The following is a 16,569-nucleotide window of genomic DNA, read 5'->3' on the forward strand; positions in this document are numbered from 1 at the left end:
CTGGGCGCCGGCAAGGCAGCCACCTGCGTGACTCACTCAGGAGCCCGGCTCCTGGGAATGCCAGTTGTGTCAGGCGGCCATGTTGTGTTCGTGCCTGGCTGTCGCTTCTCTCCCCCCATGGGCCGGCAAACCAGCTCCTTCTAACCCGGCCTTGTCGCTCGTCTCCCTGCTCCTTGCCCACCCACCTGGCCCTCGGCGCACCCCTCCGTCGGCAGCTCCGGAGGCCTGCTGGAAGCACACAGGACGCCGCTGGGGAGGACGTCCATAGTGCAAAATACGGGTGTGTCCCTCCATCCCCGCACACCGGGGACTTTATTTGTTCAACTCTTTCTTTGTTTAACTCTTTTGTCTCCGCCTGTCGCTCCCTCTATTGTTCATCCATCTCTTTCTCCCTCCCTCTCTATGTCGATGGCAGAGCCCGTTTATTAACATGGAAATATGTCTCCTGGCTTGGGAGGGCCCCCGTACGAAGCTCCCTGCAGCGCATGAGGTCTGGATGCATTTGGGTGCGATCGGTATTGCAGGGGCCGTGGCCATGGGATCACCGTTTGGCTGCGGCATGGCGGGTTTAACCTGCTGGGATTGTTGTACCAGGCTGCGGCGGGCGTGCCAAGCAGGGGGGATGGATCAGAAGAGGTTAATGCGCAACTTTGGGAGCCAATCAGTCAGTGGCTGTGAACATTTGGTCTTGGTGGGCCTGCTTTTCGGTACGGACCTCAGAGCACAGGACACCCCTCCCCTGGAGGTGAGATGGTCGCGTTGGGTGAGGGGTAGCTCGTTTCTGAACATTAGAAGCTCTCCCAAGAGTTGGGCGCATTTCCGGCCCCTGCCCAAGAGAGAACGGAGCCCCAACAAGCCAAGAGAGTGCAAGCACGTGGAATATTGGCAAGTTTGCATCAGATCCGCTTGGGCTCTGGCCTCTGCTCTCCGCACCCCACCGCAAGCCAAAGGGAGGACAGTCCTGCTGCTTTCTGTAGCCCCGCCCCAGCCTGGCTCTCGTGCAGGACGGTGCGTCTGCTTGGCGGGCCGCTGCCTCAGAACAAGCAGGCCTGGCGCGGCCCAGGGGCCGCCATCCATCCACCCACCCACCTGCGCGCCAATTTGGTGCCGCTCGCTCTCGCAGCATTCGCCGTGTGAAACAGGCAGGAGCCCGGAGGGGGGCTACGAATGCAGCAATTAACAAAACAGCAATCAAGCTAAGTGTTTAATTCCAGAAAATTAACATCTTCTGCGAGCGGATGCGGAAAGAGGCAAACTGAAGGATTCCCGGCGCTGGGTAAACAAAGGCAGGGCTGGACCGTCACCATCTCCTGCTGGAGGGGAAAGCCACGGACAGCTTCCTGGAGCGGAGAGCCAGTGAATTCCCTGACGCGTCCGCTCCAGAGCCGGCCAGCAGGAAGAAGAGCATACAACCAGGCGCTAAACCTCCTGCTCCGAGGAGCTGGAATCTGCATTTTCCATCTCTGGGATAAGAGCTTCCTAGCTGGGGGTACATTCTGCTCATGGGGGGGGTGCAGTCTGCACGGGGTTTGTTTCTAGGGTCTGGTGAAAATGCAGGAGGGCGCCTGGCTGGAGCCGAGGTTCCCAACATGGGCGTCCAGGCTGTGAAGTTCTGTCCCAGGAAGCAGAGGCTGCGAGCGTCCCCCTGCTCTGTGCTCCCACGCTAGGGACAGAGGCAGCTCTTGCATTCCCGGGAGCACGAGGACTAGGAGCCGTGGTTGCTGTTCTCTGCAGGGTGGGGTGTGCGGTTTGCCGGTGCTCAGACACCTCCTTGCGGCGCGTCTCCAGTGGGCGCAGGTTAGGGGAGCCTCACCCCGTTGCTTTAACCTGCACTGGGGTGGAGAGACAGCCGGGCCCAGAAGCAGGGAGCTGTATTCCCGAAGCCCCTGGCACACACCGCATGGTCTCGACAGGAATCCAGAGCCCGGCCCAGGTGGGAGAACGGCCATGCCCGGGTCGCTGGCAGAAAGCGCTTTGGGAAGGTCGGGTGTTAGCCAGTGGAGAGTGCTCGGCGTGCATGGACACAGCCCTCGGGAGGCAACGCAAGCCACAAAGCCAGCGGGCAGCCACTGCCGAGCCGTCGTTGTGCTGTTCCATAGCGCTCTTGCAGGGGGCTCGTGTGTAACTGTGTACACAGCCAGGATTCTTCTCGGGACTCAGGGCCTTGGCCGGTCGGCTCACCGGCGCACTGCGTTACCCGCGAGAGTCCGGTGTCCAAACTGCTGGAGGGCGGGGAGACAGGAGCCGACAGCGGCGGCTGGAGCCAGGCATGGGTTTCGTCCGGAGCCATCTGTAGAACGGCTTGTGTTCACGGAGGTGGAAAGAGCAGCCCCACCCCCTGCATCCCCTGGGTGATTAACGCCCATTAGGTCTGCCGCGCAGATGGCCGTCTCTGGCCAGGTCTGGCAGACAGCTTGGCAGGGAGGGGGCTTTGGAACCCCGCTTTGGCATGGGGCATGAACTGCTCTGTAACAACGGGTCAGGGGCATCTGCCTCCACCAGCCGGAGACGCCCCCAGAATTAGCAGGCGCTCATCTGCTGGAAAAGAGACGTCCGTCCCGGAATGGAACAATCCTCCGAGATTAACCTTTCCCTGGCCAAACAGGAGGGGGCAGCTGGGGCGGGAGACGGGCACCCTATGTCCCCAGGTGCCAATTCATGTGTTGGTGAGCTCCCGCGGAACTGGCCGTGGTCGCGTCTGAGAGCTGATCGGTGAATTACTTCACATGCTGCTTGGCTCCTGGTGAGGATCTGGATGTTTTTTGTCGACGCGGAAGCTACCGGCGTCCCGGCTCCCCAGGACCAATGGGGAGGGCCCCTCGTTTGGCCTCTGAGGACGAGCCTTTCCCGAGCCCTCTCTCCATGCTTCCACGGGCTTTGGTGTCCCGAGACCAGGCAGCACATTAATGTGTGCAATGAAACGCAAGTCGTGTTGCCTGAGCGACGGGCAGCTGCACCTCCGGGAGTCCGGCGTGTCTGGAGAATGAACACGGGGCGGGGAATGAAGAGCGTTACTGTGATTTGCACTTTCTTCCAGTCCCTTCAAGATGTATGTTTCCCTTCCGCTGTGTTGCTTGGTGAGGCCCAGACCGGGTAGTCTGCACAGGTACAGTCACTGGAGCTGCCCACCAGGGTGGGTAACCGGCTCACAAGCCAGCTTGGAGGTTCCCTTGGGTTGGCAGGGCCAGATTCAGGGGGATATTAACCCCCCAGACCTTTCCCCCAAGTACACTCCCGTAGAGCGACCGCTGGTGCGCCCCCTCCCGCAGCCTCCAGATCCGGGGCAGTGGCAAGCCCAGGAGCCAGACGATAGCGCAGGGAGACATACTGCCAAGTCCACCTACTTCCACATACACTGTCTTCCTCCCCCTGCCAGTTACGCTGGGCTAGGCCGCCTGCGTGCTCCATGGCAGGGATGTAAGGAGCGCCAGGGGAGTCGGTGTGCAGGAGACGCCGAGAAGGCGCAACGCCGAACCGGGGCCGAGGGGCTGAAAGACGAGGGCGGAGCGAGGCGTCCAAAGAGGCCTGTGCAGCGCCACACAGAAGGGTGGGGATGATGGGGCCGAGAGACAGGCCCTTAGCACTGCGTCAGGACCCGGCGAGGCCTCTTGTTCACCCTTCAGGTGCCTTCCGGGACATCTCCCGCCGTCTTCACCTCAGAAACGCTCTTCCTGGGTCAGGCCCGTCGAGCTTTGTGCAGCCCAGCGCCGGTCGTGCCCGAGGGGAGAGCAGGAGAGGCCCTGTACCTCTGAGGGGATTGCTCTACCTCCTGAGTGGCTGGCGAGCTATTCAGGAGAGCTGCGTCTTCTGTGTGGCACCAGGCGCGGCCTTTCCTCTTTTTCCTTTTGCCCCCATCAGCCAGGCTAGCCCCGAGCCAGGAGGTGATCGCTAACATGCCTCTGCAAAGCAGCTCAGTCGGACGGCTGGTCCATAGCCCGACAGAGCTGTCAAATGGGGCCTCTGGGATCTTGGTAGCTCCTTTTACCTTCTGTAAGTGCTAAAAATTCGGAGGTGGAGGAGTGTTCGTCTGGGCCCTAGGCACTGTGTGACGTCTGTGGTAGCTCACGGCCTCTTCTGAGGGACACATTCCACATCTGCCCAAGGCTTGCAGTGCTGGGCCTGTGGTCGCTGGTCCGTGGGGCCCAGTGTTTGTTTGGAGCCTGTGGTCTCGGTCTCTGGTCCCCGTCGGTGGTGTGGATGTCGTGGAAGGACAGGCTGGGGGAGCGGAACAGGCGCCTTTGAGCTGGTCCCTTGCTGTGAGGGGGTGAGAAGTACCAAGAGCCCCATAGGGGCTGACCCAGCGAGGTGTGTCTGAGTACACAACACACACACACACAAGCTGTGCCCCCCCGACCACAGTACCATGGGGGAGTCGCCCACAATGCCCACCCCTAAGGCCGGCCCTGCTACGCCTTGCTCGGGGCGCTCAGGTAGACCCTGGAACCTTACTGGGGGATGTAGCGGCCTGGAGACGTAGTTCAGTGGAAATAGCGTCCGGCCCAAGCGTGGTGTTGTTATTTACGTGTATCACAAGAGCCCCCATGGCCTTAGCGATGGCCCAGAGCCCCGCTGCCCAGGCAAACCGCTACCAATCCCACCCGACAGCCGGCGGTTCAGACGGGGCAGCTCCAGCCTCCGTCCCAGGGAGCCATGTTCCGTTCGCTGATGAGTTATTGACTGTTCCTGGGGAGACCGAGTGCTCGGAATTCGAAATCGCTAATTAAAAATAATTATCCATTTCAATATTCAGCCGGTTGGATTGGCACCCGGCTCTCCTGCCAGGTGCGTTCGTGCCACGGTGCTTTTCAAAGAGCCAGTCGGCGGGGGTGCCTCTTGCTGACACCGCAACGGGGTTGGGGTTTGGGACGCTAAGACGTGGCTGCAGAGCAAATGCCCCACCTCTGGCATGGGCCCGCTGCCCCAGGTGGCCGGGAGTTGCAAACTGTTTGTTAGGGAAATACACACCCCACTCCTGCTGCCTGCAGCCCAGGAGGCCAGGCCAGGCCGGGCAATGGGATGCATTTTGGGGGGAGCTCGCTGTTAAAACATCACAGCACAAGAGGGCTTCCCACGCGCTGAATCTGCCTTCCTCTCCCTGTCGGATGCTGCTTTCTACCCCGGTGTATCCCCTTCGCTACCGCTGCCGCCCGAACGCCTCTCTGGTTAGAGTCCGTCCTTTCCGGTTCATTCTCTGTGTTGTCTGCTTTCATTTCCGCTTGCTCCCTTGGAAGAGGCGGTGTGGGGGCAACAAGTCCTATCGCTCCTAGGCAGCAGGTTGAAAGCAAAGATTAGCTGGGACCGGAGGAAGGGGATCCCTTGAAATGCTCTCTGAGGAGTTTGGCCCCACAGTGCGCGACAAGCTAGTGGGCTGGATGGCTCTGACCCGTACGGCCGTTCTCGTGTTCTCACGCTGTCTAATGTCTCTTTCTGCTTCCCCAACCTCCCGCCGTTTGCTCCTTTCTCCCCGTTCTGTTCTCTCCCCCGCACCCCAGGACGGCTCTCGGGCCTGTCACCCGCACCCCCCTCGGAACGCGCTGTTTCCCTCCCTCCCTCCCTCCCCCGAGTTAATTTTCTCATCTCTCGCCTTCCCCCTCCCTGCCTTTCTCCACAGCTCCCTCCACTGTTCCCATCATGCACCAGGTAAGTGCCACCATGAGGAGCATCACGCTGTCGTGGCCCCAGCCAGAGCAGCCCAACGGCATCATCCTGGACTACGAGCTGCGTTACTACGAGAAGGTGAGCCGGATCTGCCACCCCGAGATCAGCGGCGCGGCCGGCTTGCGACCAGCCACCGTAAGCCTGCATGAAAGCCGGGGGATTGGGGAAGGGAGGGAGAAGGGGACACTCATGGCTCTGGAGCTGTTCTGGAGGGTTTTCCTTGCGGGGGGCTGTTACTGTGGGTCTGAGCCAGCACTCGGCGAAGGCAGTAGAGAGTCCTGTGGACTAGAGTAGGGTTGGGGTCAGGTCCTTGGGTTAGGTGCACTCCTGGGAGGTAACACCCAGGCCTAGCAGGGAAGTTGGGTGTGGGAGGTGGGTACAAGGAGCCAAGACTAGACGTTTTGGCCACGCTGAGGTAACTCAACGCGAACGCACTCAAGTCTTGTGAGACAGCCGCAGTCCGGACACCCCACCGGCCTTTGATCCAGGCCAGAACGTCTCCTCTTGGTCCAGGCGCAGCCTTGGCCGAGCACTCAATCACCCTGAGTTAGAACGTGCGTCTGGACAAAGCCAGGCATGCCGGACAGGGTGGCGCACGTGTGCGAGTGTTTTTAAGGGGAGGGAGTGATACCCCTTGTCAGGGCCGGGCCTGGAGGGCACAGCAGGGCTGGTCAGGTTTCCTCCCACACCCATTCCTTGGCTGCACCTCGCTCCGCGCCTGCCCTCCCAGCCCTGCACGGCTCAACTCCATCGTCTGCACTTCCTTTCTGCCCCGCAGCTTCCCGCTGCCCTGGGTACCCCTGCTGTGACGTGGACACACAGGGCATGGGGAAGACACTGCAACCCACTGTCCCTTAGCGACCGGCTCCGGGATTGGAACTCAGGTCTCCCGGGGTGACGGCCCGCGCTCTCCGCGCCAGCAATCCCATTCACGGGTGTGGCGTGGTAGTGCTCGGAGACCTCAGCCGAGGCCAGGGCTGGCTTGGGCTAGGCGCTGTGCACGCACATAGACAGTTGTGTCATTCAAGCCACAGACTTGCTCTGGAGCAGGGGTCGGCGATAACACAGCAGCGGTTTGCCAAGCTTAGCCCCCGGTGGGCCGCTGCAAGGCTACAGGTACCAGCGCTCGCAGCTCCCATTGCCTGCGGATTCCTGTTCCCAGCCAATGGAAGCGGCGCAGACTGGGACTCCATTTCCTGCAGCTCCCATTGGGCTGGTGTGGCACTCTGCGGCCAATAGGAGCTGTGCTCACCGGTACCTGCTAACCCTGGTGGACTGGATCCAGCCCGCGCACCGGTATTTTCCCTCCCCGGCTCTGGGGGCAGATTGTTGGCCTGGGTGAGGAACCCAACTCCGGTCAGACTGTAGGCAGCGGGGTACGCACTGCAGTGGCATTGAGAGGAAGGAAAGGCCACCTCATTGTCTCGCTGTGCCTGGTGGAGACAGCTGGGACCTGGCAGGGTGGCAGGGCCACTCCCATGTGCAGTGTGTCCAGCGACAGCTCTGGATTCACAGAAGAATAATTGCAGGCTCACACTCGGTTCAGGACAGTTGGGTCGGTCCTGCCTTGGGCAGGGGGCTGGACTTGACTCCTGAGGTCTCTTCCAGCCCTGGGGTTCTAGGATTCTATGACAGCACCGCCATGTGCATCCCTTCTGCCTTTCACGATGCTTGGAGTGGGCCCAGGAGTCCCCTCCGCTGGAGTAGGACCCCGGGGCGGCCGTGGGGAACTCCCGGCTCGCGAGGCTGCGTTGCCGTCTCCTCCCTGAGATGGGGCACCCCCCTTCCTTGCTCTTCCCCGCAGGACCACAGCGAGTACAATTCCTCCATGGCCAAGAGCCAGACCAACACGGCCAGGATCGAGGGCCTGAGGCCCGGCATGGTGTACGTAGTGCAGGTGCGGGCCCGCACCGTGGCTGGCTACGGGAAGTACAGCGGGAAAATGTGCTTCCAAACGCTGACAGATGGTAAGCGTGTGGCGAGAGGAGCGGGCGAGAGGGAGAGGCGGCACTTGCCGCGCTAGCGGTAATTGGATTAAATAAACCTGTCTCTCCAAGCCCCCGCTCCCAGAGGGCCAGTGTGGCAAGAGCCAGGTGATTTATAGTGATGTTTGATTAATTGCCAGCTGGAGGAGTAATCTGTTTTAAATCTCTTCTCTCTGGTTTCTCCTCCGCCATGGAACTGCAGGCGCTCGGGCTATTTGCATGCCTGCCAGGGGCGGAGGTGAACGTTAACCCCTTCCCGACCCTGGGCCTCTTTCCGCAAGCTAAGAGCCAGTTCTGGCCCGGAAGGTGTGGGCTGTATGGGGGACACGCACAGACATGGTGTGGGGGGGGTGACTGGGGCCACAGAATCACATGCGAGTCCGGTCAGCTGCACTCGTCCCGCTCCTGGCCAGTGAGGGGTGGTTGCCTACACTTCCACGTCGGGGATGTCTGTGCCACGGTCGGAGGGCAGACCGGACGTCCCCACGCCAGCCTGGCTACAAACAGGTGGGGGGGTGGAGCTTCAGTGCTGGCTGCGCAGGCCGGCCGGGGAGTGACGCATATCCCTGGCGCCCGTATTACCGCCTCCAAGCAGAGGGCAAGTTAGCCCGGTGCATCTAATCCTGCTTTAACCACTCATTCACTGGAGCATCCGCTCTGTCCTTTGAGAGACGATTTCATGCACTAACAGCCTCACTCACTGGAAGATTTTCCCAGTATTCAGCCTCCAGGTTTTGGTTTCATCCCACAACTTCTCCTCTCTCTCTCAACTTCATCTGGGGCGCTTCCCCCTCCAGATTTGTATAGATCACGTCCCTCTCTCGGCTGTTGTTCAAATCACTGAACTCTACGCTTTTAGCTCTTTACGCATCCCTCCTGCAAATCAACCCTCCAGCTCTTCAATCCCTTCGATTGCACTTCTCTGAGTCACATCCATAAAAGAAGCACGGAACAGACTAAGAGGAAGAAATCAGAAGGAAGCTGTCCTTTCGGTGTAGACTCTTCCCTCCTCTGTATAACAGCGTATTAGCTGCGTATTCGGTAAATCACTCGAAGAGATGGACAAACTGCTTCAAAACATCCAAGAAACTTTCCCCAGATCTCAGAGCATTTTACCCGAGAATTCAGAGCAGACAGTGAAGGGAGGAGATCAGGGTCCTTTCTCCAGGTCAGGACATTGTACCAAAAGGCCCAATTCACAGAGTTCCTACCCAGAGCGCTGGATCTATTCCTTCGCTTCCAGCTTGTCTCTTGCTGAGCAAGAAAAAATGCCCATTAACCTGAAAAGAATCCTAGCATGGATTCCTGGAGGGAAGTGCTGAAATTGACAAAGGGAAGGGCTTTTCTTGTGGTGGGCTGACGTGTCCAGAAACTCCGAATTCCTGGAATTTCCCAAGGCAGCCTGTTCGCTCTCATTTCCAGCCCATTTGCATACCACGCGAAGGACCCAGTCTTGCCAGGGGCTGAGCTTTCTGTCCCTGCTCCAGCAAAATATTTAAGCCCCAATGAAAACAGCAGAGCTCTTGACACTGGATCAGGATCTGTGTATACTGGGTCAGGATTGAGTCTGTAATGCCCATTCTTACTATTATCTTTGAACTTCTTGAGTGCCACGTGACGGCCGCTAGTTATAGAGAAGGCTGCAGTGAAACCACGTGGGTGGGTGGTGGAGAGGAATTTGCGAGTGAGGTTTTCTGCTGTGAGTACACGTGGGTTAGAATCGAGGCCCGAAGTTCTTGAAGAAACTCCAGAGCTCTGTCACCTCCTGGCCTGGGTCCTTTCTCTCTCCTCTGTCTCTGTTATTTCGGACTTGGCCCTGGTGAAAAAAGGAGAAACTGACCTGGCTGCCTGACCTGCACAAAGATCCCCTTCCTCTCCCAAATCAGTGCCTTTGTGTGGCATGGCCGGCAGGGTGTAATCCAAATGGCGCCTGTTTGAATCAAGCGAGAGGGGTGCTCACCAGCTGAACAGTGGAAAGGCTGAGTCATGAGCACAAATGTATTCCCAGCAGCTAAGATTTTCAAAGGCGCTTAAGGGAATTAGGTACCAAAGAACACTGAAATATCACGGCCGAGGGGTGCCTAACTCCCTTAAGCGCTGCTGATAGGGTTGCCGAATGGTTGAAACAAAAATACCGAACACTTCCCCCCCCCCCAAAAAAAGAAAACACTGGGAAAAAATTCTGTTGAAGGGAAAAAAAGGGGGGGAGGGGCCAAACTTGTTGAGCAAAAAAAAAAGGACTCCAAGGACTTAAGCCAAAAAAAAAAAAAAATTAAAACAGCATGTCCCCTTTAAGAGTGAGTGCAGGGATAGGAACAGGGGAGCGGTTGAGCACTAAGACCCAGGGGAAGCATTTCTTCCCCTAGGTCTTTTTGCCGGCAGTCATTTTGTGCAGCAGCCTTGGGGACCAGATAAGCATGGGGGCTGGGGTGTTGGGGGCTGGGAGAGGCTCGGGGGATGGGGGAGAGGCCGGGCGCTGAGTGTTTGTAGGGTTGCCAGGTGCCCAGCATTTTCGCCTGCTGGCTGGGGGAAAAAATCAGAGAGTACCGGTCATCTCAGGTGTCCGGTATTCTCTGAATTTTTTTTACCGGACAGGAGGTGAAAATACCAGACTGTCCGGGTGACTACCGGACACCTGACAACCAGAGCTGCTGAAAATCCTCACCCACTCATATTAGTTTGCATCGGAGCGGCAGCAGATGACCACTCAGGGCCCTGTTGTGTTTCTCCATGTCCACAGATGGATCAGGAAAAGGCGCTTTATTGTCCAAAGACGCAGACGGCTTTAAAAGAAAAATATGGCCCCTCTGACTGCCGCCCAGATGGACAAAGGCAGAAAAATGTGCGTGATTGTCTGTGGCAAATCTTAATTATTTTGGGGCTTTGCTATAGCAACTGTAGGCCCCAAAGAACACGAGGGCAGGCACACGGCGAGAGATTTATCCAGAGAGATTCAATGACTTGTCCAAGGTCACACACTGAGGTTGTGAGAGAGTCAAGAATTGAACCTAGAGCTCCTGAGATTGGATGAAGCGCCTTAGCTCACAGAATGACCCACCCTCTCTGAAAAGTTCGTTTGCCTTCTCTTTAGCTAGCCCTCAGCTGGTTCTTTGCTTTTCTCTAAGGCGAACCTCGCGCAGCCTAAGCAAGAGGAAACACGCAGCACGACTGAACGGAGGCAAATCAAAAATGAATGTCTGGAGTATTCAGGGTTAGTGAAGGGAGGCGAACACTCTGCCTCCACTAAGCAATGAATTGAAATTGAATAAGAATGGATATTGCAGATTATGAAATCATCATTGATCGTTAGACGAGGCTTTCTCAGGATTTCAGTAGCTGGCAGGAGATAAATCTGGTGGCTGGCAATTAACAGAGAAAAAGACAAAAAAGTGAAAGGAACATGAAGTGCCCCCTTTCGAAGGACCTTTGCTTTAACTCTTTGCCATGGGGCCCAGGTCCTGCTGTATGGGAAATGAATGATTACAATTTGTTCAGCCATAGGAACCACACATCGGGCCGGATGCTCTCCAGACACAGAGGGAGCCAGGCCTGGCTCGAAAGGCGAGAGAGAAAGGGCGAGAGGGCAAAGACGGGGCGGCTATGCCTCAGGGTTCTGGCAGAGTTCGGCTCAGTCGCCAGGTGTCCGAGTCTCAGAGCTCTGTCCTCCTCCAGTGAACTGCCCCTTCCCTGCCAGGCAGGCAGGCGCCAGTAGGCAGGCTCAACGTGAAGAGTGGGAGGCTGGTTCTTGTGCCCGCGAAGGGCCCTGCACACGACTCCCGCCGTGCAAAAGGGCGGAAAGCTGGCCCATGGGCGTTGACACAGGCTGTACTGTAACCGAGACGCACCCCTTGAGATGGGGTGAGGTTCTGGGGGTCATAGCCCCCCCTCCTCACTTTAATTCCTTTGCCGCTGCACGTTCGGTGGACGGCTCCCCGCACGGCGGCGCCCTCAGGACGGTCTAGGGCTGCGGCGTCCCCCACGCTCGCCGCTTGCCACGGGTGGCTATTTGGCCGGCTGAGTGCGGCTAGTTGGCTACCGTGGTAGCCACTCTAGTGACTGCTGCTTCTGGACTGGTTGGACCCCACGGGGTCTGTCCTGGGACCTGTCCTATTCAACTTATTCATAAACAAGCTAGAGGAAGGGGTAAGCAAAGGAAGGGGTGGCCAAATTTGCAGACGATACCAAACTGCTCAGGATAGTTAAAACCAAAGCAGACTGTGAAGAGCTTCAAAAAGATCTCCCCAAACTAAGTGAAATGAAATTTCCTGTGGATAAATGTAACGTATTGCACATTGGAAGAATAATCCCAACTCTACATACAGTATGATGGGGACTAATTTGGCTACAAGTACTCAGGAGAGAGATCTTGGAGTCATTGTGGGTCGTTCTTTGGAAACATCCACTCGGTGTGCAGCGGCAGTGAAAAAAGCAAATAGAATGTTAGGAGTCATTCAAGAAAAGCTTGAGAATAAGACAGAAAACATCTTGTTGCCTCTATATAAACCCATGCTACGCTCACATCCTGAATACTACGGACAGATGTGGTTGCCTCCTCTCAAAAAAGATCTATTGGCATAGGAAAAGGTTCAGAAAAGGGCAACAAAAAATGATGAGGGGTTTGGAATAGGTCCCATGTGAAAGGAGAATAAAAACACTGGGACTTTTCAGCATAGAAAAGAGGAGACTAAAGGGGGAAATGAAAGAGGACTATAAAATTAGGATGGGCGTGGAAAAAGTGAATAAAGAAGTTATTTACTTGTTCCCACAATATAAGAACTAGGGGTCACCAAATGAAATGAACAGGCAGCAGGTTTAAAACAAACCAAAGGAAGTTTTTCTTTACTCAGTGCACGGTCAACCTGTGGAACTCCTTGCCAGAGGATGCAATGAAGGCTAGGATTTTAACAGGGTTCACAAAAGAGCTAGATAGATTCGTGGAGGTTAGGTCCATCAACAATTAGCCAGGATGAGTAAGGACGGTGTCCCTGGCCTCTGTTTCTCTGTAGGTGGGTGACGAGAGCGATCACATGAGGATTCTCTGTTGTGATCCCTCCCTCTCGGGCCACTGGTATTGGCCACTGTCAGCAGACAGGACACTGGGCTGGATAGACCTTTGGTCTGACCCCGTCTGGCCGTTCTTGTGTTCTTATGTCTGGGGAAGAGCAGGGAAAAGTTGGGGAGGTGTTTCATCCTCTGACAAGATTCAAAAACCTGCCGTGTTTGCTCAAGCAGCAGAGGAGTCTGCCCTGTTTTTCTCCCCGCCACGAGCGACACTGCTCCCCTCGACCTGCCATTTACCAGCCGGTGGCCGTGCTACCGGGTCATGAGTGGCACTCAGTCACGGATTTAAACGTAGCTATTCTTCTCCCAGGGAATTTCAGCAGCCAACTAGAGAGAGAGAGCAGGCTTGAGCAAAGACCTGAACTGGATGGGCCATAATAAAACCCACTTCCCTTACATCCCACGCCCAATTAACCTCCCAAGCTAAGTACGGGACACTTCCGGCCCACGCAGCCTCATTTCCAGCTCTGCAACGGACAGGTTCTTCCCCCCTCCCCCTTCTTTTTCTGTTATAAATTGCAAGAGTCCCTCCTTTCCCCTCCACTCTGCTCCTCTGAGGAAGTGGGTTTTGCCCACGCAAGCTCATGCTACTAGATTTATTTTGGTTAGTCTCTAAGGTGCTGTAGGACCACTCGTTGTTTTCAAAGTTGCAGACTAACGGGGCTCCCCGCTGAGATTTTAGGTACTTCTCTGCCGAAGGCTAGCGGAATAGGGCCCCGAGAGGTTGGTTCGTGGCTCTCTCGGGTCGGCGTGGGTAGGAGAGAGCGTGAGACGCCTTTCTCCCTTGCAGATGACTACAAGTCGGAGCTGAGAGAGCAGCTGCCTTTGATCGCGGGGTCTGCGGCTGCTGGCGTGGTCTTCATTGTCTCGCTGGTGGCTATTTCCATCGTCTGCAGCAGGTACCGGTTTTGCCGTTGGTCGCTTTCCCTTTGCAGTGAGAAGGGAGAGTCTCCCTGTGCTCCAGGGGCAGAGGCAGGGCCTCCCATGAGCAACCATTGGCTGCAGCGCCTCCTGCTGGCCAGCCCTCAGCCAAGCAGCGGCGGGAGTGCTCAGAAAGGAGACTCCGCACCGATCCCCTTGGTCAGTGCCCAGAGGCGAGGCAGGACTGTCAGCAGGCGGGGTGTGCAAAGTAGGCAGCATCGGCAAGGAGTGAAGGGCGAGAACGTGCGCGCCTTACGCTTGTCTGGAGAAGGCAGATCAGTGTGCTGGGAACACCGCACACAAGGCAGTTTACAAATGACCGAGATGCTCGTAGCGCCGCCAGAGGCAAATATCACACCAGGCCGTCCTCAGGGGGCGATCCATTTTTCAGTGCGTTTTTCTGGGAACACAATGAGAAGTGGGACGTGAGACAGGAAGGGAAGCGGGTTCCATTCAAGCCAACGTGAGCCGTGGAGGCCGCCACGGATTTAAAGGCGCCTACTCGGAGAATTCCCTTCAACGGTATTTTTGAAAACGTGGGTTTGTAGTCTCCAGCCCTTTCTTGCTCCGCTCACTGTGGACTCTCCTTGCTGCCAGTCTCTGACATGTATCCAGATATCGGCAGACAGCCATGGGAGTGTGGGCACCTGTTTGTATGTCTGTGTGTGACTGTGCAGAGCTAGACTGCCTCAGTGCACCTTTGTCTAGTGCGTGTGTAGCAAGCGTTATTTTCCCATGCATATGCAGGTAAATTCATCGTGTCATTCTTTTTCAGAGATGCTCCAAATCGTCTGGGTAACAGTGAGTCACTTATACATTATCTGAGTCATTTTTCTCCCCTTTCTCCAGGAAGCGGGCTTACAGCAAAGAGGCCGTGTACAGTGATAAATTACAGCACTACAGCACCGGCCGAGGTGAGTGGAGAGAAAAATGGGACCGTGGGTTTGGGTTGGAGACAGAACGCTGTAACGTGTGTGTTTCCTGCACACTCATAATTTTTCCCGCCAGCTGTAAGTGTCTGGGTGGCTTTAGAAATCACGGGGAAAGGGGATCGTCTTAGTGCAGCCTCACTTTGATGAAGGTGATGCCCAGGAAACCAGCAAAGAATTTATGCCGACAAGTTGGGCACAGGATGGCACACGTCCATGGCCTGGCAGGAGGAGAACCAAGCGGATTGGTAGAAAGAGAGGGGGAGGGCCTTGTCCAGTGAGGAGCAGTGTTAAAGGAGAGAAGACGACAGTGACTACAGGGTGGGATGAGGGCAGGAGATGCGCTGAATGCCACCAAGGGTGGGAACGGATGCCGATCTGGTGGAAGTGGGTTTTTCGCTAAGCCTGGAGGAATTGGCTTTTCGGTTGGTGGCTGAACTGAAAGGAAATTTCATCTCAGGTTTAGAATGTTTCAGCTCCTCACCCCCAAAACGGAACCCCCCCCCCCCAAACGATTGAGGAGTGAGTTTCTGGAACGGCCTTCCAAGGGAAGTAGTGGGGGCAAAAGATCTATCTGGTTTCAAGATTAAACTAGATGGGTTTATGAAGGGGATGGTTTGATGAGATAACATGATCTTGGTAACTAATTGACCATTCATTGTCAGTGGGAAATAGGTCAATGGAGGGATGATAGGAGTTACTATAGAGAACTTTCTGGGTGTCTGGCTGGAGAGTCTTGCCCACACGCTCAGGGTTTAGCTGAATTTGGGGTTGGGAAGGAATTTTCCTCCAGGGTAGATTGGCAGAGACCCTGGAGGTTTTTCGCCTTCCTCTGTAGCATGGGGCACAGATCACAGCTGGAGGATTCTCTGCATCTTGGGGTCTTCAACGTATTTGAAGGCTTCAGTATCTGAGATCTAGGTGAGAGGATTATTCTAGGAGGGGTGGGTGAGATTCTGTGGCCTGCACTGTGCAAGGGGTCAGACTAGATGATCATAACGGTCCCTTCTGACCTTAAAGTCTATGAGTCTGATTGTTTGGGGGCGAGTGAGACATTTGAAGGGGAGGTGGGTTGGCCTTGTTGTTGTTAGTTAAAGGTAGTTAAATTGTGAAGCAAAATTTTGTTCTGAAATGAAAAGTCAAAACCCACGTGACTTGCTTGTATTCCTTGCCCCATGTGTCGATGAAAGGATTTGCCAAATGCAACCTGACTTTGCGCACAGTTTGGGTCAAACTGCATTTTTTAGCAACTCAGTTATTCACCAAAAAAGATCCCCCGTTCTGGGGCTAATTTTAGACACTCCGAAGTGGCGGAGGGTGTAAGTGGTTGTGTGGCGGAGGTTGGAAGACTGACAGACTGCCAAAAGTGAGACGTGGCTCAGGGTTTACCATGGAGGGCTTGAGAGGAAAGGACAGATCTGAGTGGCGGTACGGTGCCAGCAGTGACAGGACGTGGTCACAGTCTCAACACGATGGGAGGAGGAGAGTGAAACGGGCAAGATTGCCGATTCTTGGCATTTTTATTGTCTGTCTCAGGGTTTGCCACTCCAGAAGCTGAAGGCAGGTGATCCGCTTTCCTTTAAAAAATACGTTTCTACTCCCCGTTTCTGCAAGAAAAACTTGAAAATGTGACAGGAGTGTGGGGCGGGCGGGTGGGGGCAGGGGACGCTGCCACTGAGCAGCCTCTCTTCAGGGAGCTCGGGCCCCCCTGTCCTTGTGAGGGGCCCAATCCCCCTGCCCTTGTGTTGGGCCCAACCCCCCTGCCCGTGTGATGTCTAATTGTGAGCGAGACGAGGCGGGTGAGGGATGTCTCATTGGACAGAAGCTGATGCAGCAAGAGACCCTTCCTCCCTCGCCTCGTGTCTCTGATGTCGTGGGGACAGCCGGGCTAAACGTTGTCGTGAATCACCTTCAGAGCAAGGCCCAGAGCCAAACTCAAGCGGCCTGGGGGAGGAGGTGGGGGGTCCTGTGGGCTCAGGGTAATTTTGCCTGGGGAATGCAGCTTGTGACGCATC

The 16,569-nt window shown here is 56.1% G+C and overlaps 1 protein-coding gene across 11 annotated transcripts in view; it reads left to right on the forward strand.

Moving 5' to 3' along the window:
• The window catches only part of EPHB1 (EPH receptor B1), a 321,566-nt gene that overhangs the window by 254,880 nt on the left and 50,117 nt on the right, over positions 1-16,569 (forward strand). For all 11 annotated transcript variants that reach the window (XM_075937229.1, XM_075937227.1, XM_075937234.1 and 8 more), the window contains 4 exons: positions 5,612-5,793; positions 7,463-7,625; positions 13,495-13,603; positions 14,475-14,539. In XM_075937229.1, coding sequence (XP_075793344.1) covers positions 5,612-5,793; positions 7,463-7,625; positions 13,495-13,603; positions 14,475-14,539 — 519 coding nt within the window. The remainder of the gene's footprint in view (positions 1-5,611; positions 5,794-7,462; positions 7,626-13,494; positions 13,604-14,474; positions 14,540-16,569) is intronic.

Source organism: Pelodiscus sinensis, chromosome 10 (assembly GCF_049634645.1).
Source record: "Pelodiscus sinensis isolate JC-2024 chromosome 10, ASM4963464v1, whole genome shotgun sequence".
Taxonomy (NCBI): domain Eukaryota; kingdom Metazoa; phylum Chordata; order Testudines; family Trionychidae; genus Pelodiscus; species Pelodiscus sinensis.